At 49.7% G+C, this 21,911-nt stretch overlaps 1 protein-coding gene across 9 annotated transcripts in view; it reads left to right on the forward strand.

Moving 5' to 3' along the window:
* The window catches only part of phactr1 (phosphatase and actin regulator 1), a 707,078-nt gene that overhangs the window by 647,590 nt on the left and 37,577 nt on the right, over positions 1-21,911 (forward strand). For 8 of the 9 annotated variants that reach the window (XM_038797115.1, XM_038797116.1, XM_038797117.1 and 5 more), the window contains one exon: positions 10,066-10,206. In XM_038797115.1, coding sequence (XP_038653043.1) covers positions 10,066-10,206 — 141 coding nt within the window. Of the gene's footprint in view, positions 1-10,065; positions 10,207-21,911 lie in introns of those variants that run through there. The other variant, XM_038797119.1, reaches the window with a different exon arrangement.

Consider the following 21,911-nt stretch of genomic DNA (forward strand, 5'->3'; position numbering starts at 1 on the left):
AATCCACTCATGCCAAGAAATCGCATTATTTCCCTTTGTGTCGAGGGTATCAGAAACTCCACAATAACTCTTGGTTTCACATCCCATGTGACCATTCAACCCTGTCCGATTGTATGGCCAAGGAAAGTGACTTGGGCTTTTCCAAATTTACTTTTGGCTAGGTTTATCACCAAACCCGCCTCCTGAAGTCGATCGAATAACTCCATCCGATGTTTTAAATGTTCTTTCCATGTCTGGATGAAAATTAACAGATCGTCAATGTACACCGCACAAGTGGGTAATCCTGAAACAACTTTGTTAGTTAACCGTTGAAATGTGGCTGGGGCATCTTTCATGCCAAGTGGCATACCGTTGAATTGGTATATACCATCTGGAGTCACAAAAGCTGAAATCTCCTTCGCCCTTTCGGATAAAGGTACCTGCCAGTAACCTTTAAGTAAATCCAGTTTGGAAATAAAAGCTGATTGTCCCATTTTCTCAATGCAATCCTCCAAACGTGAGATAGGACAAGAGTCCATTCTTGTAACTGCATTAACCTTTCAATAGCCCACACGCAGCTATTGAGTACCGTCTGGTTTAGGTACCATCACTATGGGTGAGTTCAATTGGCTGCAACCCACTTCAATTATGCCATTTTTAAGCATACTCTCAATCTCTTTGTTAACCTGTGCCAATTTTAAAGGGTTAAGTCTGTATGGATGTTGCTTGATTGGAACATCATTTCCCACATCTGCATCATGTATAGCCATTTCAGTACTTCACAATTTATCTCTACAAACTTGCCCATGTGATATCAATAATTCTTTCAGGTCAGTTTGTTTTTCCTCTGGAAGTTAATACAACAATTTATCCCAATTTTTAAGAACATCCTAATTTTCCAATTTAATCTCAGGTCTGTAAAATTCACTGTCGTCTATATTTGGTTCATCACTTTGAGTTAGCATCATTAAAACCTCATTTTTCACTCCTTCACTTTAAATGTACCTTTAAGCATATTCACTTTACACACTCAGTGAGTCTTCCTTCTATCTGGTGTTCGTACTACATAATTCACCTCACTTAATTTCCTTTCAATCTGCTAAGGTCTACAAAACCTAGCTTTGAAAGGTTCACCTACCACTGGTAACAACACTAAAACTTTATCTCCACTGGCCAAACATACAAACTTTGGATTTCTTGTCCTCAACCCTTTTTATCACATTTTGTGCAACTTTAAAGTGTTGTCTGGCCAATTCCCCTGCTCTATTTAATCGTTCCCTAAAATTTGACACCAAATCCAATAATGTAATTTGCGATTTCTCACTCAACAATTTTTCCTTAATCAGTTCAAGTGGTCCTCTTACCTCGGACCAATTTTTTCTGACCAGAAATTAGCTCAAAAGGACTGAATTTGGTTGACTCATTAGGTGCATCCCTCATTGCAAACAGAACAAATGGAATTCCTTTATCCCAATTCTCTGGATAATCGTGAAAATAAGCCCTCAACATTGTCTTTAATGCCTGATGCCACCTTTCTAACGCTCCCTGCGATTCTGGGTGGTATGCAGTAGGTTAAATTGTTTTATTCCTAAGCTATCCATAAATTCTTTGAATAACCTTGAGGTAAAATTTGATCCTTGATCCGATTGTATTTCTGTGGGTAGTCCATATCTAGTAAAGAATTTTGGTAACTTCTCCACAATAGTTTTAGCTGTAATATTGCGAACTGGAATGGCATCTGGAAACCTAGTAGACACATCCATTGCAGTCAAAAGATATTGATTCCCACTTTTCGTTTTAGGAAGCGGTCCTACGCAATCAATTAAGACCCTTGTAAAAGTTCCTCAAATGCTGGAATGGCTATTAAGGGCACTGGTTTTATCAGTGCTTGAGGTTTCCCTATCACTTGATATGTGTGACATGATCGACAAAATTTAACTACATCTTTATGTAGTCCAGGCCAATAAAAGATTTTTGTATTTTGGCTTGAGTTTTCCTTATTCCCAAATGACCTCCCACTGGTACCTCATGTGCAACTTGCAACACCTCCTTTCTATACCCTACCAGCAATACTACTTGATGAACTTCTGCCCACTTTTCATCCGCCTACATATGTAAAGGTCTCCATTTTCTTATCAACACATCACTTTTACGGTAATAGCACTCTGGTTTACACTCAGATTCCTCTTCCGTATATGCTTTCTGATACATCCGTTTTATTTCTACATTTTTCTGTTGTATCTCCGCCAATTTTCCTGAACTAAAAATATCCGCCTCATCCTCCACCTATTCTTGTTCTTTTTCAACCATCTGATCAAAACTCGTTCCTGATAATTGCACTTCAACTTCATCTTCACTTTTTGATTTCTCCTTTTGTGACTGTAATATGACATTGTGACCTATGACTTTGCGACCTTGTTATTACACAATCTGGAAAAATCCCCAGGATACTTATCCTTCAACACTTCAGTTGTCTGATTTAAACTGGTTCATCCGCCACAGTAGGCATCACTCCCACCTGCGATCCAGCTATATCATTGCCCAAGATAAACTTTATTCTAGGACCAGATAGTTTCTCTATTACTCCTACTACCACTTCACCACTCTTCACTGGACTTTCCAACTTTACCTCATATAATGGAACACTACTCCTCCCACCCTGAATTCCACATATCACCACCTTTTCTGGCAATATTCTTCCCAAACTACATAACTCCTCATCTCTTACCATTGAAGATTGACTAGCCCCTGTATCTCTTAAAATTGTGGCTTCTTTACCTGCTCCTCCTGATACACATGAGTAAACTTTACCCACACACGTAAATTCTTTAAAGAGATCTGGCACCTTCTGATCAATCACCTCTTGATCAGGCTGTCCAATCTTTTGCACCTCCTTCACTTCACTTGGGCTTTCCTTTACCACTTTAACAAACCCCACTGCCTTATCCTGTTTTACCACATCAGCCTTCCCAGTGCTTTTCTTCAACCACCAACAGTGTGACTTTACATGGCCTAGTTTATTGCAGTGAAAACATTTGAAAATTTTCATATCCACCCTTTTTTAATCTGAGGTACACTCTCCTTATTATCGCCCATCAGATCACCTTTACTTTTAGTATTTCTCATGTCCCCAGTTTCTATCCCTCACAGGCTGAAACTGATGACGGAAACCAAGTTTTGATTCATGAACTAATTCATACTCATCTGCCATTTCTGCTGCTAATAAGAACATAAGAACATAAGAACTAGGAGCAGGAGTAGGCCATCTGGCCCCTCGAGCCTGCTCCGCCATTCAATGAGATCATGGCTGATCTTTTGTGGACTCAGCTCCACTTTCCGGCCCGAACACCATAACCCTTAATCCCTTTATTCTTCAAAAAACTATCTATCTTTACCTTAAAAACATGTAATGAAGGAGCCTCAACTGCTTCACTGGGCAAGGAATTCCATAGATTCACAACCCTTTGGGTGAAGAAGTGCCTCCTAAACTCAGTCCTAAATCTACTTCCCCTTATTTTGAGGCTATGCCCCCTAGTTCTGCTGTCACCCGCCAGTGGAAACAACCTGCCCGCATCTATCCTATCTATTCCCTTCATAATTTTAAATGTTTCTATAAGATCCGCCCTCATCCTTCTAAATTCCAACGAGTACAGTCCCAGTCTACTCAACCTCTCCTCATAATTCAACCCCTTCAGCTCTGGGATTAACCTAGTGAATCTCCTCTGCACACCCTCCAGCGCCAGTACGTCCTTTCTCAAGTAAGGAGACCAAAACTGAACACAATACTCCAGGTGTGGCCGCGCTAACACCTTATACAATTGCAACATAACCTCCCTAGTCTTAAACTCCATCCCTCTAGCAATGAAGGACAAAATTCCATTTGCCTTCTTAATCACCTGTTGCACTTGTAAACCAACCTTCTGTGACTCATGCACTAGCACACCCAAGTCTCTCTGAACAGCGGCATGCTTTAATATTTTATCGTTTAAATAATAATCCCGTTTGCTGTTATTCCTACCAAAATGGATAACCTCACATTTGTCAACATTGTATTCCATCTGCCAGACCCGAGCCCATTCACTTAACCTATCCAAATCCCTCTGCAGACTTCCAGTATCCTCTGCACTTTTCGCTTTACCACTCATCTTAGTGTCATCTGCAAACTTGGACACATTGCCCTTGGTCCCCAACTCCAAATCATCAATGTAAATTGTGAACAATTGTGGACCCAACACGGATCCCTGAGGGACACCACTAGCTACTGATTGCCAACCAGAGAAACACCCATTTATCCCAACTCTTTGCTTTCTATTAATTAACCAATCCTCTATCCATGCATCTTTATCTTATGCAGTAACCTTTTGTGTGGCACCTTGTCAAAGGCTTTCTGGAAATCCAGATATACCACATCCATCGGCTCCCCGTTATCTACTGCACTGGTAATGTCCTCAAAAAATTCCACTAAATTAGTTAGGCATGACCTGCCTTTAACGAACCCATGCTGCGTCTGCCCAATGGGACAATTTCTATCCAGATGCCTCGCAATTTCTTCCTTGATGATAGATTCCAGCATCTTCCCTACTACCGAAGTTAAGCTCACTGGCCTATAATTTCCTGCTTTCTGCCTACCTCCTTTTTTAAACAGTGGCGTCACGTTTGCTAATTTCCAATCCACCGGGACCACCCCAGAGTCTAGTGAATTTTGGTAAATTATCACTAGTGCATCTGCAATTTCCCTAGCCATCTCTTTTAGCACTCTGGGATGCATTCCATCAGGGCCAGGAGACTTGTCTACCTTTAGCCCCATTAGCTTGCCCATCACTCCCTCATTAGTGATAACAATCCTCTCAAGGTCCTCACCTGTCATAGCCTCATTTCTATCAGTCGCTGGCATGTTATTTGTGTCTTCCACTGTGAAGACCGACCCAAAAAACCTGTTCAGTTCCTCAGCCATTTCCTCATTTCCCATTATTAAAACTCCCTTCTCGTCCTCTAAAGGATCAATATTTACCTTAGCCACTCTTTTGTGTCTTATATATTTGTAAAAACTTTTACTGTCTGTTTTTATATTCTGAGCAAGTTTACTCTCATACTCTATCTTACTCTTCTTTATAGCTTTTTTAGTAGCTTTCTGTTGCCCCCTAAAGATTTCCCAGTCCTCTAATCTCCCAGCAATCTTTGCCACTTTATATGCTTTTTCCTTCAATTTGATACTCTCCCTTATTTCCTTAGATATCCACGGTCGATTTTCCCTCTTTCTTCCGTCCTTCCTTGTTGTTGGTATAAACCTTTGCTGAGCACTGTGAAAAATCGCTTGGAAGGTTCTCCACTGTTCCTCAACTGTTCCACCATAAAGTCTTAGCTCCCAGTCTACCTTAGCTAGTTCTTCTCTCATCCCCTTGTAATCTCCTTTGTTTAAACACAAAACACTAGTATTTGATTTTACTTTCTCACCCTCCATCTGTATTTTAAATTCCACCATATTGTGATCGCTCCTTCCGAGAGGATCCCTAACTATGAGATCATGAATCAATCCTGTCTCATTACACAGGACAAGATCTAGGACCGCTTGTTCCCTCGTAGGTTCCATTACATACTGTTCTAGGAAACTATCGCGGATACATTCTATAAACTCCTCCTCACGGTTGCCTTGACCGACCTGGTTATACCAATCGACATGTAGATTAAAATCCCCCATGATAACTGCTGTACCATTTCTACATGCATCAGTTATTTCTTTGTTTATTGCCTGCCCCACCATCTCGTTACTATTTGGTGGCCGATAGACTACTCCTATCAGTGACTTTTTCGCCTTACTATTCCTGATTTCCACCCAAATGGATTCAACCTTATCCTCCATAGCACCGATGTCATCCCTTACTATTGCCCGGATGTCATCCTTAAATAACAGAGCAACACCACCTCCCTTACCATCCACTCTGTCCTTCCGAATAGTTTGATACTCTCGGATATTTAACTCCCAGTCGTGACCATCCTTTAACCATGTTTCAGTAATGGCCACTAAATCATAGTCATTTACGATGATTTGTGCCATCAACTCATTTACTTTATTCCGAATACTACGAGCAGTTTTAACCCTCTGCTCTTCCACATGAGTTCTCACTACATCAGGAATTGAATTTTTAAACTCCTTCAAAAGTATAATTTCTCTGAGAGCTTCATACATTTGGTCTCACGGTAGCATTGTGGTTAGCATCAATGCTTCACAGCTCTAGGGTCCCAGGTTCGATTCCCGGCTGGGTCACTGTCTGTGTGGAGTCTGCACGTCCTCCCCGTGTGTGCGTGGGTTTCCTCCGGGTGCTCCGGTTTCCTCCCACAGTCCAAAGATGTGCGGGTTAGGTGGATTGGCCATGCTAAATTGCCCGTAGTGTAAGGTTAATGGGGGGATTGTTGGGTTATGGGTATACGGGTTACGTGGGTTTAAGTAGGGTGATCATTGTTCGGCACAACTTCGAGGGCCGAAGGGCCTGTTCTGTGCTGTACTGTTCTATGTTCTATGTCTATTTTCAAAGCCCTTATTCACCTATCAAAATTACTCTGTTTGAGCCTTTCAAACTCCATGTATGTTTGACCGAATTATTTCCTTAGATTTCTAAACCTTTGTCTGCAGACTTCAGGCACCAGTTCATATGCACCTAAGATGGATTTTTTGACCTCCTCATACGTTCCAGATACCTCCTCCAGTAGTGATGCAAACACTTCACTCACACCACCTACCAGCTTTGTTTGAAACAGTAACCCACATGCCCTGTGGCCATTTCATTTGTTTAGCTATCTTCTCAAGTGAAATGAAAAAGGTTTCCACCTCCTTCTCATCTAACCTTGGCAATGCTTGGACATATTTAAATAGATCCCCACCAAGCCTTCGACTATGACGCTCTTTCTCACTATCCTCATCACGATCCTCCAACTGTACCTACAGTGGGGCAGCACGGTAGCATGGTGGTTAGCATAAATGCTTCACAGCTCCAGGGACACAGGTTCGAGTCCCGGCTGGGTCACTGTCTGTGTGGAGTCTGCACGTCCTCCCCGTGTGTGCGTGGGTTTCCTCCGGGTGCTCCGGTTTCCTCCCACAGTCCAAAGATGTGCGGGTTAGGTGGATTGGCCATGCTAAATTGCCCATAGTGTCCTAAAAAGTAAGGTTAAGAGGGTGTTGTTGGGTTATGGGTATGGGGTGGATACGTGGGTTTGAGTGGGGTGATCATTGCTCGGCACAACATTGAGGGCCGAAGGGCCTGTTCTGTGCTGTACTGTTCTATGTTCTATGTTCTATGTACATTTCCCTTCACGTCTGCCAATTTTTGCTCACTGTTATGTTTCATAGCCATTTTCTGAAATTCAAACTCTCTCTCTTTTTCCCTTTTCTCTCTATGTCTTTCCTTTTGTTCTGCTAGGGCTATTCTTTCTTTGTTTTTTTCTTCTCTCTCCTTTTCTTTTTCCCCAATCTGTATCTCCCTTTCTCTTTCTTTTTCTCTCATTGCATAATCAAGCTGCTTTAATTCCTTTTCATGTTCAAGTTGCTTAATCTGCAATTTGATTTTTTCCATTTATAATGAGCCATATTGTACCTCAGGCAATTTTAAATGCTCAGCTAAGTACTTCACCTTTTCGGGTAATGTTAAATGCAATGTTTTTGCCAAATCTAAAAGGCTGTTTTGAGTCTCTGTCTGTGAGGTACTGCATGTGACTGTCTCCACCCCCAAAAACTTCAGAGCCTCTGAAGGAGCCATTGGCCACAACACACTCCCTGCTTAAACTGAAATACAACACCTGAAAAGCATCCACAATATGCTCACCCCTCACTGTCTTTAGGCTCACTAAGCCAATCCAATAGATAGACTTCTATCCCCCTCGAGCCCCCAATTTGTTATGGACCAAGGTTTAGAGAACCCCAAAGTGTATCATGGAGTTTACCTGACCCACAACTTTTAATAGATTGTGGTATGGGGAGAACACGGCCCACTCTACAGGTGTGGTACAGCAGAAATGGAAAAGTATTTTTTAAAGCAAAAGTGTTTATTCCATGAACCTTTTTCAAACATACAGTGAACATCTAAGCAACCATCAATTCAAATATAACCTCCAAAGAATACAACACTAATAATCCTGAAGCTGTCTTTTAACATCCATAAGACTTTTTAAAAATCTTTTAACAGAAGCACATCAGGTTCAAGTCACCACTGAGAACAGTTATTAGTTTTAAATCACCAAAGGATCGATTTACAGTCTTTAGATTACAGAGAGAGAGACTGATACATCTTCTGGCTCTGACTGCAGCTACCCAGCTCTGAAAATGAAACAAAAACACACCCTGCAGCAAAACCGAAAACAGAAGTAAAAAAGCTGACAGACAGCCCAGCTCCACCCACACTCTGACATCACTGATAAACGTTCATTTCTTAAAGGTACAGTTCTTAAACACCCATTTCTCACAGGTACTCTCACATGACGCAGATAGGACAGTGGATGTTGTCTATATGCACTTCAGTAAGGCATTTGACAAGGTCACTCATGGCAGACTGGCACAAAAGGTGAAGTCACACAAGATCAGGGGTGAGCTGGCAAGATGGACACAGAACTGGCTAGGTCATAGAAAGCAGAGAGTAGCAATGGAAGGGTGCTTTTCTGATTGGAGGGCTGTGACTAGTGGTGTTCCGCAGGATCAGTGCTGGGACCTTTGCTGTTCGTAGTATATATAAATGATTTGGAGGAAAATGTAACTGGTCTGATTAGTAGGTTTGCAGACGACACAAAGGTTTGGAGACTTGGGCGGAGCGATGGCAGATGGAGTTTAATCCGGACAAATGTGAGGTAATGCATTTTGGAAGATCTAATGCAGGTCGAGTATATACAGTGAATGGTAGAACCCTCAAGATTATTGACAGTCGCAGAGATCTAGGTGTACAGGTCCACAGGTCACTGAAAGGGGCAACACAGGTGGAGAAGATAGTCAAGAAGTCATAAGGCGTGGTTGCCTTCATTGACCGGGGCAGTGCGTATAAAAATTGGCAAGTCATGTTGCAGCTGTATAGAACCTTACTTGAAGTATAGTGTTCAATTCTGGTTGCCACACTACCAGAAGGATGTGGAGGCTTTAGAGAGGGTGCAGAAGAGATTTACCAGGATGTTGCTTGGTATGGAAGGAATTAGCTCTGAGGAGAGGTTGAATAAACTCGGTTTGTTCTCACTGGAATGACAGTGGTTGAGTGGCGACCTGATAGAGGTCTACAAAATTGTGAGGGGCATAGACAGAGTGGATAGTCAGAGACATTTTCCCAGGGTAGAGGGGTCAATTACGAGGGGACATAGGTTTAAGGTGCAAGGGGCAAGGTTTAGAGGAGATGTACGAGGCAAGTTTTTTACACAGAGGGTAGTGGGTGCCTGGAACTCGCTGCCAGAGGAGGTGGTGGAATCAGGGGCGATAGTGACGTTTAATGGGCATCTTGACAAATACATGAATAGGATGGGAATATAGGGATATGGACCCCGGAAGTGCAGAAGATTTTAGTTTAGACGGGCAGCATGATCGGCACAGGCTTGGAGGGCCGAAGGGCCTGTTCCTGTGCTGTACTTTTCTTTGTACTTTGTAGTATCAGGAAGCCTTTCAGCCTTCAGGGTCAGAATCAGAGCAAAATATGGACATGGAAAAGGCTAACCGTGACTGACAAAGTATGATATCAGGGACAAATGATCAGAAATATCAGAAGATATTATGGAACTGTGCTGTCAGCAGGGATCCTTTCCGATAGCAGTATAAAGTGGAAAATTCAAATGTGCAGTGTTCACTGCTTTCCTCACGATCACCAGAGGTTATCTAGAGTCTTAATCATAGAGTCATGCACTTGAATTTTGACTTGTGCTGATGGCAGATGAAGTTCTTTGCCAGTGTTTCACAGTTAATTAATAGAAATCCCTTCCATGAAATGTGACCTGACTAACCATGTATTGGTAAGATTAAATAACCGTATATTGATGGTAGTGATTACAATTTTATGTGTATACTAGGAATGTAAAAAATTGGTTATTTGTCTTATAAATCTTTAATATCAATTTGTTTTTCTCTAGCTTAGCCAAAGGCCAACTGTGGAGGAGTTGAGGGAGAGAAAAATCCTGATCCGTTTCAGTGACTATGTGGAGGTGGCTGAGGCCCAGGATTATGACAGACGTGCAGATAAGCCATGGACAAGGCTAACAGCTGCTGACAAAGTAAGATATCAGGGACAAATGTTCAGAAAAATAGGAATGACACAAGTATCGAGAATTATCACCAAAGTAAACTATTGAGAAATTAACACAAATAAATTAATTTTAGCTGAAGTGGAGTACATACTCACTTTCCTTAATGAGAACAATACTTACCTAAGGGGCGGGATTCTCCGTCAGCTGATGGCAGAATTGCGTAACGCAATTGGACGGAGAATGGTTTGGACATTGAAATCGTAGCTGGAGCTGGATTCACGCCAAATCGCAATTCTCCGGTGTCTCGACAGCAGTGTCAATGTGTTCCACTCCACACGTACAGTAAACGCCGTTGGCATATCGTTAGTGGGCCTGACCCGGTACTCTCCAGGACCTCCGTGATCCTCTGCCTCCACTGGGGCAAATTCCCAATGGTGGGATTGACTTGTGCTTTTAAAAATCGTGAGACAGGGAGGAATAAAGAGGGGGTACAAAGAGTGTCCAACATCACCATAGTTTCTGACAGTTGGGCTGCTGGTCAGGGCGTTTCTGCCAGGGCCTGGGGGAGTAGTGGGGGGTGGGTAGGTGATAGTCTGTGGGGTCAGTGTGGACTGGCATGGAACACCATTTCCGCAGGCTTCAAGGCAGCCATGCAGCTGCGCATGCCACTGATAGCCCACTATAACTTAGGGCCACAGGTTGTCTATGTGTTGCCCCGGGCCATACTCCAGGTGCCCTCTGGCCCCAGCTGACCCATCAGTGGGATGCGCGCGCTCCAGTGCAACCAGTGCCATATTGGCTGGGATTGGTGTGTGTGGGGAATGAAGTATATGCGGCTGCAGCTTATCAGCGTTCCAAGTGTCGATTACCTGGAAATCCCACACTGTTTTCCATTGTATTCCACATGGCACCGGTGCTAGCCCCTCAAAGGTTGCTGGATCAGTCCAGGTGCGGTGGCAGTTTTGCTGTCGTGGAGGTCCATGAATCCTGCCCCAGCGTTAACACTTAGTCTCAGGAACGGAGAATCCAGCTGAAGAGCTTTGGGTAGGTTGGCAGAACCAAGCATTATGATCCCACCTGATGTTACTACTGGACAGTCGGTCCCAGAATGGAACCCGGCGCAACAGATCATAACTTTGTTTTTTTGTTTGGCGATGTGGATGAACAGAGTCCAGGACTGCCAATTAACCTTTACCAAAGGAATAAAACATTTATTATCCATGAAAAGATTGACTATAATGCACTACTCCTTCACCACCCCATCTATACCTTTACACATGTATACAGATTTGTAAGGAGAACACAAGTTACAAAATATACCTTACTCTAATGTTCTCAGTAAGTTATACAGTCCATGTAAATCTGTTGGGGGGCATGTTTGAGTTTTGTATTTTGCGGGGGTTGGGGGTTTGTTGCATTCTGTATGGGGTTGGGGGTATGGGGTGAGGCTGGTATTTGGGAGCTGCGTCAGTAGGGTGTGGTGCGGCAGTGCGAAAGCACGGGCTTTCCTCTGGTTTCCCGCGTTGCGGGGCTGGAGGGGTGCAGAAGACGGGGGGGGCCTTTACTGGCTCCTTCCCGCGCTGCAGCGGTGCCTTGAGGAGTGACAGGAGGGGGGATGATCCCACTTTGGGAGGGGAAGGGGAATACCGGGTTGCTGCTGGCAGGGTCAGGAAGGAGCTGGTGTGGGCCGGGAGGGCAGAAGTGAGGTGCTGTCGCCGTGGGGACTGGGTCGGGCGGGGGGTGCTGGCTTGGGGCGGGCAGTCGACGGGCTATGGCTAGTCGGCGGAGGAGGGGGGCGAGATACCCTCCAATCCGGTTCGTCACCTGGAATGTGCGAGGACTGAATGGGCCGGTGGAGCAGTCTAGGGTACTTGCTCATCTGAGGGGGCTAAAGGCAGATGTGGCAATGCTTCAGGAGTCCCACCTGAAGGTGGCGGACGAGGTCCGTCTGAGGAAGGGGTGGGTGGGGCAGGTTTTCCACTCCGGGTTGGATGTGAAGAACCGGGGGGTGGCGATTCTGGTGGGGAAAAATGTGTCGTTTGAGGCAACTGAGGTGGTGGCGGATAACGGGGGTAGGTTTGTTATGGTAAGGGGCAGGCTACAGGGAGAGAAGGTGGTACTTGTTTTTTTTTAAAATAATTTTTATTGGAATTTTTTACAGAAAATATAACAACAAACAATGAAAAGCAACAATAAAACAACATAATAACTGTAACACCCCCAAGACCGTATCAACGCATGTATCACAACCCCCCCCCCCCACCCTCCCAAACCCAGTAAACAACAAGAGAACTTAAAAATAAATTAAAATTAAATAAGCAAACATAGTCAATGTCCGCCCCCCCCTTGCCCCCTTTCCCCCCCCTCCCCCCCGGGTTGCTGCTGCTGCTGACCCAGTACCCTATCGTTGAGCCAGAAAGTCGAGGAAAGGTTGCCACCGCCTAAAGAACCCTTGTACCGATCCTCTCAAGGCGAATTTGACCTTCTCTAGCTTAATAAAACCCGCCATGTCATTGATCCAGGTCTCCACGCTTGGGGGCCTCGCATCCTTCCACTGTAGCAAGATCCTCCGCCGGGCTACTAGGGACGCAAAGGCCAGCACATCGGCCTCTTTCGCCTCCTGCACTCCCGGCTCCACCCCAACCCCAAAGATCGCGAGTCCCCAGCCTGGCTTGACCCTGGATCCTACCACCCTCGACACCGTCCTTGCCACCCCCTTCCAGAACTCCTGCAGTGCCGGGCATGTCCAGAACATATGGGCATGGTTCGCTGGACTCCCCGAACACCTGACACACCTGTCTTCGCCCCCAAAGAACCTACTCATCCTAGACCCGGACATGTGGGCCCGGTGCAGCACCTTGAATTGGATGAGGCTAAGCCGGAAGAGTTAACCCTCTCCAAGGCATCAGCCCATGTCCCATCTTCGATCTGTTCCCCCAGTTCCCCCTCCCACTTAGCTTTCAGCTCCTCTACTGACGCCTCCTCCATCTCATGCATTACCTTGTAGATATCAGATATCTTCCCCTCCCCGACCCAGACCCCCGAAAGCACCCTGTCACTCATCCCCCTCGCGGTAAGCGAAGGGAATCCCTTCACCTGCCGCCTAGCAAACGCCTTTACCTGCAGATACCTGAACATGTTCCCCAGGGGGAGCCCAAATTTCTCCTCCAACTCCCCCAGGCTCGCAAACCTCCCATCAATGAACAATGAATCAGCTGTCTGATGCCCGATCTGTGCCAACCCTGGAACCCCCCATCAATGTTCCCCGAGACGAACCGATGGTTCCCCCTTGATGGAGCCTCCATCGAGCCCCCCACTTACCCCCTATGTAGGCTCCACTGCCCCCAAATCTTGAGGGTAGCCGCCACCACCAGACTCGTGGTATACCTCGTAGGAGGGAGCGGCCAAGGCGCCGTTACCAGGGCCCCCAGGCTTGTATCTCCACAGGACGCCCTCTCCATCCGTTTTCATGCTGCCCCCTACCCCTCCATCACCCACTTGCGCACCATCGACACATTGGCCGCCCAATAATACCCCGAGAGATTGGGTAACGCCAGCCCCCCACTATCTCTACCCCACTCCAAAAAGACCCTCTTCACTCTCGTGGTCCCATGCGCCCAAACAAAGCTCATAATGCTGCTCATAAACCTCCTAAACAAGGCCCTAGGGATAAAGATGGGAAAACACTGAAAGAGGAACAATGGAGAGTCCCCCAACTCCTGGCCACCTGCACCCCCAGGTATCTGAAACTCTTCACTGTCCTCTTAAACGGGAGCCTCCCAATTCCCTCCTCCTGATCACCCGGGTGTACTACAAATACCTCACTCTTGCCTAGATTTAACTTATAGCCCGAGAAGCTCCCAAACTCAGCCAACAGCTCCATCACCCCCGGCATTCCCCCCTCTGGGTCCTCCACATACAACAGCAGGTCATCTGCATACAGCGATACTCTATGTTCTTCCCCACCCCGCACCAGGCCCCTCCACCTCCCCGACTCCCTCAGCGCCAACGCCAAAGGTTCTATCGCCAGTGCAAAAAGCAAGGGGGACAGGGGGCACCCCTGCCTGGTCCCACGGTAGAGCCTGAAGTACTCTGATCTCCTTCCATTGGCAACTACACTCGCCATCGGGGCCTCATAGAGCAACCTTACCCATTTGATGAACCCCTCCCCGAATCCGAACCGCTCCAGCACCTCCCACAGGTACCCCCATTCAACTCTATCAAACGCCTTCTCTGCATCCAGCGCCACCACTATCTCCACCTCCCCCTCCACCAGAAGGTGGTACTTGTTAATGTGTATGCCCCAAATTGGGATGATGCGGGCTTTATGAGGCGTATGCTGGGACGTGTCCCGGATCTAGAGGCAGGAGGTCTGATAATGGGTGGGTACTTCAATACGGTGTTGGATCCTTCACTGGATTGGTCCAGTTCAAGGACGGGTAGGAGGCCGGTGGCGGCCAAGGTGCTGAGGGGGTTTATGGACCAGATGGGAGGGGTGGATCCATGGAGGTTTGTGAGGCCGAGAGCACGGGAGTATTCCTTGTTCTCCCATGTACATAAGGTTTAGTCTCGGATAGACTTCTTCGTGGTGAGTAGGGGACTGATTCCAAGAGTGGAGGAGGCCGAGTATTCGGCCATTGCAATCTCCGACCACGCTCCGCATTGGATGGATTTGGAGATGGGGGCGGTGCAGGACCAGCGCCCGTTGTGGCGGTTGGATGTGGGGTTGTTGGCGGAGGAGGAGGTGTGCAGGAGGGTCCGGGCAAGTATTGAGGGGTACCTCGAGGCGAATGATACAGGGGAGGTCGGGGTGGGGATGGTCTGGAAAGCCCTGAAGGCAGGTGATATCCATCCGGGCACACAGGGAGAGGAGTGAGAGGGATAGACTGGAGGGGAAGATCCTGGAGGTAGATAGGAGGTAAGCGGAGGCACCAGAGGAGGGATTGTTGGGGGAGAGGCGCAGCCTACAGGCTAAATTTGATTTGTTGACCACTAGAAAGGCGGAGGCACAGTGGAGGAAGGCACAAGGGGCAATGTATGAATATGGTGAAAAGGCGAGTAGGATGCTGGCTCATCAGCTCTGCAAGCGGGATGCAGCTAGGGAAATTGCTGGAGTGAGAGACAAGAGTGGGAATGTGGTGTGGAAGGGGGTAGAGGTGAATGAGGTCTTCAAGGACTTTTACGGGGAACTGTACCAGTCGGAGCCAACGGTGGAGTGGAGGGGAATGGAGAGGTTTCTCGACGGGCTATCTTTCCCGAAGGTGCAGGTGGAGCAGGTGGAGGGTTTGGGGGCGCCGATTGAGCTGGAGGAGCTGGTTACGGGGATCGGGCAGATGCAGTCAGGGAAGGCGCCTGGGCCGGATGAGTTCCCGGTGGAGTTTTATAACAAGTTTGTGGACCTGAGGACTTCCGGTGTGCATCATAGAACATAGAACAGTACAGCACAGAACAGGCCCTTCGGCCCTCGATGTTGTGCCGAGCAATGATCACCCTACTTAAACCCACGTAACCCGTATACCCGTAACCCAACAATCCCCCCATTAACCTTACACTACGGGCAATTTAGCATGGCCAATCCACCTAACCCGCACATCTTTGGACTGTGGGAGGAAACCGGAGCACCCGGAGGAAACCCACGCACACACAGGGAGGACGTGCAGACTCCACACAGACAGTGACCCAGCCGGGAATCGAACCTGGGACCCTGGAGCTGTGAAGCATTGATGCTAACCACCATGCTACCGTGAGGCCCCATCATGGAGTGAGTGATCACACAGAGGCAGCTCCTGCCCAAGGTTACAGAAAAGAGCTCTTTTTTAAGCAACAGGGGTTGGAATTTCGATGAAAAGGCGTAGGTGAATGTTCGAGGAGTATTTTCCCCCAGGAATGGTATGTTTCTTGGTTATCAGACCCTCAGAAACAGTGCAAGATTTGTCTGACGCAGCAGCAGACAAAAGCCTCTGCAAGCATGCAGGCAGGGGAAGGGCCAGCTTAGAGGCCTCAAGCTGACTCGAGGGGCTTTATTAGAGCTGAATTCTAGCAGCAGAGGGAACAACTGTGAAAAGATCTCACCAAGGCCATTGAAGAAGCGGGGACGGACTTCCGGTAGCGGTGATGCGGAGCAAAACCGCACGTTTAGTGGCTCCCGCTATTTTCGGACTTTGGGGCTCTTTTAAGGGCTCGTAGTGGTGCTGTTTGGACTTTTCCCCATGTGGGAACACTCCTTCTCAGATTCTCCACCCGTGGATGGCCTGGACAGAAGTAGAGCGGTCAGAAAATCGGCTTTGGAGACTTCCGGTTGCGGCTATGCGGAGCTAAGCCACACCGCAGCTCCCGCTACTTAAGGACTTTTGGGCCGATTTGAGGGCCCCAAACGGCGCTGTCTCGACGAATCCCGGTGGGGGAAGGTGTCTAGAGGAGCATTCCCCATAATTTATGGTGTTCACCCGGAGTGGGGCAAAGGAAAAAGCTGCCACAGCTCCCCAAGAAAAGCGGGGGAAGAAGGACAAAATGGCGGCCGGCGGAACACCCGAGGACTGGTGGAAGTGGGCGCAGGAGCAGCAAGCCTCTCTTCTGCGTTGTTTTGCGGAGCTGAAGGCTGAGTTGCTGGACTCCCTGAATGCGACTACCAACAAGCTGCTTGGGACCCAGGCAGCCCAGGAGGCGTCCATTCGGGAGTTGCAGCAGCAGGCCGCTGAGAGGGAGGAGGAGGCCGTGGTCCTCGTGGGGAAAGTGGAGTTGCACGAGGCACTTCATAAAAAGTGGCAAGACCGCTTGGAGGAGCTGGACGTTCACACGAGGCGAAAGAATTTGAGGATCCTGGGCCTGGCGCATTGGCTGGAGTGGTCGGATCTCCCGTCGTACGTGAACACGATGTTGAGCTCATTGATGGGAGCGGGGTCCTTCCATTTGCCCCTGGAGCTTGAGGGAGCTCACAGAGTGCTGGCCAGGAGGCCTAAGGCAAATGAACCCCCGCGGGCGGTGCTGGTGCGGTTCCATCGATTTAGTGACCGGGAGTGTGTGCTGCGCTGGGCCAAGAAAGAGAGGAGCAGCAAGTGGGAGAATTCGGTAGTGCGAATCTACCAGGACTGGAGTACGGAGGTGGCAAAGCGGCGGGCCGGGTTCAACCGGACGAAGGCGGTGCTGCATGCCAAGCAGGTCAGATTTGGAATGCTGCAGCCTGCGCGTCTGTGGGTGACATATAAGGACCGGCACCACTACTTCGAGTCCCCGGAGGAGGCATGGGCCTTTGTACAGGCGGAGAAGCTGGACTCGAACTAGGGTCTGGGGACACACTATGGCCGTTGGTGTTTTCGCTGTTGCTGTTCTTCAATTTTGACACGTGTTTTTTTTATGCTGGTTTTCTTTTTGCTCTGTTTCCGGGTGGGTTTGTCTGTTGGGTATGGGTGTGGGGTATGTGGGGAACGTTGGGGGTATGTGTTTTATATGTTCTCTTCTGTACGGGGCTGGGGGTTGGGGTGAAACTGGATTTTGAGGAGCTGCGTCAGAAGGGTGGGGTGTGGCAGTGTGAAAGCGCCGGCTTTCCTCTGGTTTCCCGCGCTGCGGGGCGGAGGGGTGGAGCTGGAGGTGGGGGCGTGGCCTCTTCTGGTTTTCTTTCCCGTGCTGAAGCGGTGCCAAGGAGGTGTGGCAAGAGGGGGATGACCCCATGCCGGGAGGGGATGGGTTTTGGCGGGAGCTGCCGGGTTAGCAGAAGTCAGCTGACACACGGAAGTACCATGGCGGGTGCGTCGCGGCTAGGAGGGGTCCTAGCCTGGGGGGGTGCGGGGGGGTGGGGGGGGGGGGATGCCAGGTTGCTGCTGGAATGGCCAGGAAGGAGCTGGTGTGGGCCGGGGGGGGTAGAGGAGGGGCGTTATCGCCATGGGGAACGGGTCAGGCGGGGCGAGCTGGCCTGGGGCGAGCGGTCGATAAGCTATGGCTAGCCGGTGGGGGAGAGGGGCGGGTTGCCCTCTGATCCGGCTGATTACCTGGAACGTGAGGGGGCTGAATGGGCCGGTTAAGAGAACTAGGGTATTTTCCCATCTGAAAGGGCTGAAGGCGGACGTGGCTATGCTCCAGGAGACCCACTTGAAGGTGGCGGACCAGGTTTGTCTGAGGAAGGGGTGGGTGGGGCAGGTTTTTCACTCAGGATTGGACGCGAAGAACCGGGGGTTGGCGATTCTGGTGGGAAGAGGGTGGCGTTCGAGGCGGCTGAGGTGGTGTCGGACAAGGAGGGCAGATATTTTATGGTGAAGGGTAGGCTGCAGGGAGAGAAGGTGGTGCTGGTTAATGTATATGCCCCGAATTGGGATGATGCCGGCTTCATGAGGCGCTTGTTGGGCCGCATTCCGGACCTGGAGGCAGGGGGCCTGATCATGGGGGGAGACTTTAACACGGTGCTGGATCCCCCACTGGACCGGTCCAGTTCAAGGACGGGTAGGAGACCGGCGGCGGCCAAAGTGCTGAGGGGGTTTATGGACCAGATGGGAGGGGTGGATCCCTGGAGGTTTGGGAGGCTGAGAGCGCGGGAGTATTCCTTTTTCTCCCATGTCCATAGGGTCTATTCCCGAATAGATTTTTTTGTCCTGAGCAGGGGATTGATCCCGAAGGTGCAGGATGCCGAGTATTCGGCCATAGCGATTTCAGACCATGCTCCGCACTGGGTTGATCTGGAGATGGGGGAGGCGCGGGACCAGCGCCCGCTCTGGCGCCTGGATGTGGGAATGCTGGTTGATGAGGAGGTGTGTAGGAGGGTCCGGGGAAGTATTGAGGGGTATCTTGATACCAACGACACGGGGGAGGTCCAGGTGGGGATGGTCTGGGAGGCTCTGAAAGCAGTGATCCGGGGGGAGCTGATCTCCATCCGGGCCCATAGGGAAAGGAGGGAGAGGAAGGAGAGGGAGAGACTTGTGGGGGAGCTCCTGGACGTGGACAGGAGATACGCGGAGGCACCGGAGGAGGGGTTGCTGGTGGAACGGCGTAGTTTGCAGGCCAAATTTGACTTGTTGACCACCAGAAAGGCGGGGAGACACAGTGGAGGAGGGTGCAGTGCGCGGTATATGAGTATGGGGAGAAGGCGAGCAGGATGTTGGCACATCAGCTCCGCAGGCGAGATGCGGCTAGGGAAATTGGTGGAGTGACGGATAGGGGTGGGAATGTAGTGCAGAAGGGGACAGAAGTAAATGGGGTCTTTAGGGACTTCTATGAGGAACTGTACCGGTCAGAACATCCGATGGGGAGAGGGGGGATGGAGAGCTTCATGAACAGGCTATGTTTCCCAAGGGTTCAAGAGGAGCTGGTAGAGGAGCTGGGGGCACCGATAAAGTTGGAGGAGCTAGTCAGGGGGATTGGACAAATGCAGTCAGGTAAGGCGCCGGGGCCGGACGGGTTCCCGGTGGAATTTTATAAAAAGTATGCGGATCTGGTGGGCCCCCTGTTGGTGTGAGCCTTCAATGAGGCATGGGAGGGGGGGGGCTTTGCCCCCGACGATGTCGTGGGCACTGATCTCTCTGATCCTGAAGCGGGATAAGGACCCCTTGCAGTGTGGATCATACAGGCCTATCTCGCTCCTCAACGTTGACGCTAAGTTGCTGGCGAAGATCCTGGCCACCAGGATAGAGGACTGTGTGCCAGGGGTGATACACGAGGATCAGACAGGATTTGTCAAGGGACGGCAGCTCAACACGAATGTGCGGAGACTGCTAAATGTTATTATGATGCCGGCGGTGGAGGGGGAGGGGGAGATAGTGGTGGCGCTGGATGCAGAGAAAGCGTTTGATAGAGTTGAGTGGGGGTACTTGTGGGAGGTGCTGGAGCGCTTCGGATTCGGGAAGGGATTCATCAAATGGGTCAGGCTGCTCTACGTGGCTCCGATGGCAAGTGTAGTTACCAATGGAAGGAGAACGGAGTACTTTAGGCTCTACCGTGGGACCAGGCAGGGGTGCCCCCTGTCCCCCTTGCTCTTTGCACTGGTGATTGAACCTTTGGCTATGGCGTTGAGGGAGTCAGGGAGATGGAGGGGTCTGGTGCGGGGTGGGGAGGAACATCGTGTATCGCTGTATGCGGACGACCTGCTGTTGTATGTGGCGGATCCAGAAGGGGGAATGCCGGGGGTGATAAAGCTGTTAGCAGAATTTGGGGGCTTCTCGGGCTATAAGTTAAATTTAGGCAAGAGCGAGGTATTTGTAGTACACACGGGTGATCAGGAGGAGGGAATTGGGAGACTCCCATTTAAGTGGGCATTGAAGAGTTTCAGATACCTGTGGGTGCAGGATCAAGGCACGATGGGGACTCGCGATTTTTGGGGTTGGGGTGGAGCCGGGAGTGCAGGAGGTGAAAGAGGCCGATGTGCTGGCCTTTGCGTCCCTAGTAGCCCGGCAAAGGATCTTGCTACAATGGAAGGATGAAATGAAAAAAATGAAAATCGCTTATTGTCACGAGTAGGCTTCAATGAAGTTACTGTGAAAAGCCCCTAGTCGCCACATTCCGGCGCCTGTCCGGGGAGGCTGGTACGGGAATCGAACCGTGCTGCTGGCCTGCTTGGTCTGCTTTAAAAGCCAGCGATTTAGCTCAGTGAGCTAAACCAGCCCCTGGATGCGAGGCCCCCAAGCATGGAGACCAGGATCAATGACACGGCGGGTTTTTTTAAGCTAGAGAAGGTCAAATTCGCCCTCAGAGGATCGGTACAAGGGTTCTTTAGGCGGTGGCAACCTTTCCTCGACTTTCTGGCTCAACGATAGGGTACGGGGACAGTAGAGGCAGCAACCCGGGGGGGAGGGAAGGGGGAGGGAAGGGGAGGGAAGGGGAGGGGGGGGGGAGGGGAGGGAAGGGGAGGGAAGGGGAGGGGGGGGGAGGGGAGGGAAGGGGAGGGGGGGGGGAGGGGAGGGGAGGGGAGGGAAGGGGAGGGGAGGGGAGGTGAGGGAAGGGGGGGGAAGGGGGAGGGAAGGGGGGGAAGGGGGAGGGAAGGGGGGGGAAGGGGGAGGGAAGGGGGGGAAGGGGGGGGGAAGGGGGAGGGAAGGGGGGGAGGGGGAGGGAAGGGGGAGGGAAGGGGAGGGAAGGGGGGGAGGGGGGAAGGGGGAGGGAAGGGGGAAGGGGGTGAAGGGGGAGGGAAGGGGGAAGGGGAGGGAAGGGGAAGGGGAGGGAAGGGGGGAAGGGGGAGGGAAGGGGGGGAAGGGGGGGAGGGAAGGGGGGGAAGGGGTGGGAAGGGGGAGGGAGGGAAGGGAAGGAAGGGGGGGGGAAGGGGGAAGGACAGGGGGGGAAGGGGGAGGGAAGGAAGGGGAGGGAAGGGGGGAAGGGGGAGGGAAGGGGGGAAGGGGGAGGGAAGGGGGGGGAACATAGAACATAGAACGATACAGCGCAGTACAGGCCCTTCGGCCCTCGATGTTGCACCGACATGGAAAAAAACTAAAGGCCATCTAACCTACACTATGCCCTTATCATCCATATGCTTATCCAATAAACTTTTAAATGCCCTCAATGTTGGCGAGTTCACTACTGTTGCAGGTAGGGCATTCCACGGCCTCACCACTCTTTGCGTAAAAAACCCACCTCTGACCTCTGTCCTATATCTATTACCCCTCAATTTAAGGCTATGTCCCCTCGTGCTAGCCACCTCCATCCGCGGGAGAAGGCTCTCGCTGTCCACCCTATCTAACTCTCTGATCATTTTGTATGCCTCTATTAAGTCACCTCTTAACCTTCTTCTCTCTAACGAAAACAACCTCAAGTCCATCAGC

The sequence above is a fragment of the Scyliorhinus canicula genome, chromosome 5 (assembly GCF_902713615.1).
Source record: "Scyliorhinus canicula chromosome 5, sScyCan1.1, whole genome shotgun sequence".
NCBI lineage: Eukaryota > Metazoa > Chordata > Chondrichthyes > Carcharhiniformes > Scyliorhinidae > Scyliorhinus > Scyliorhinus canicula.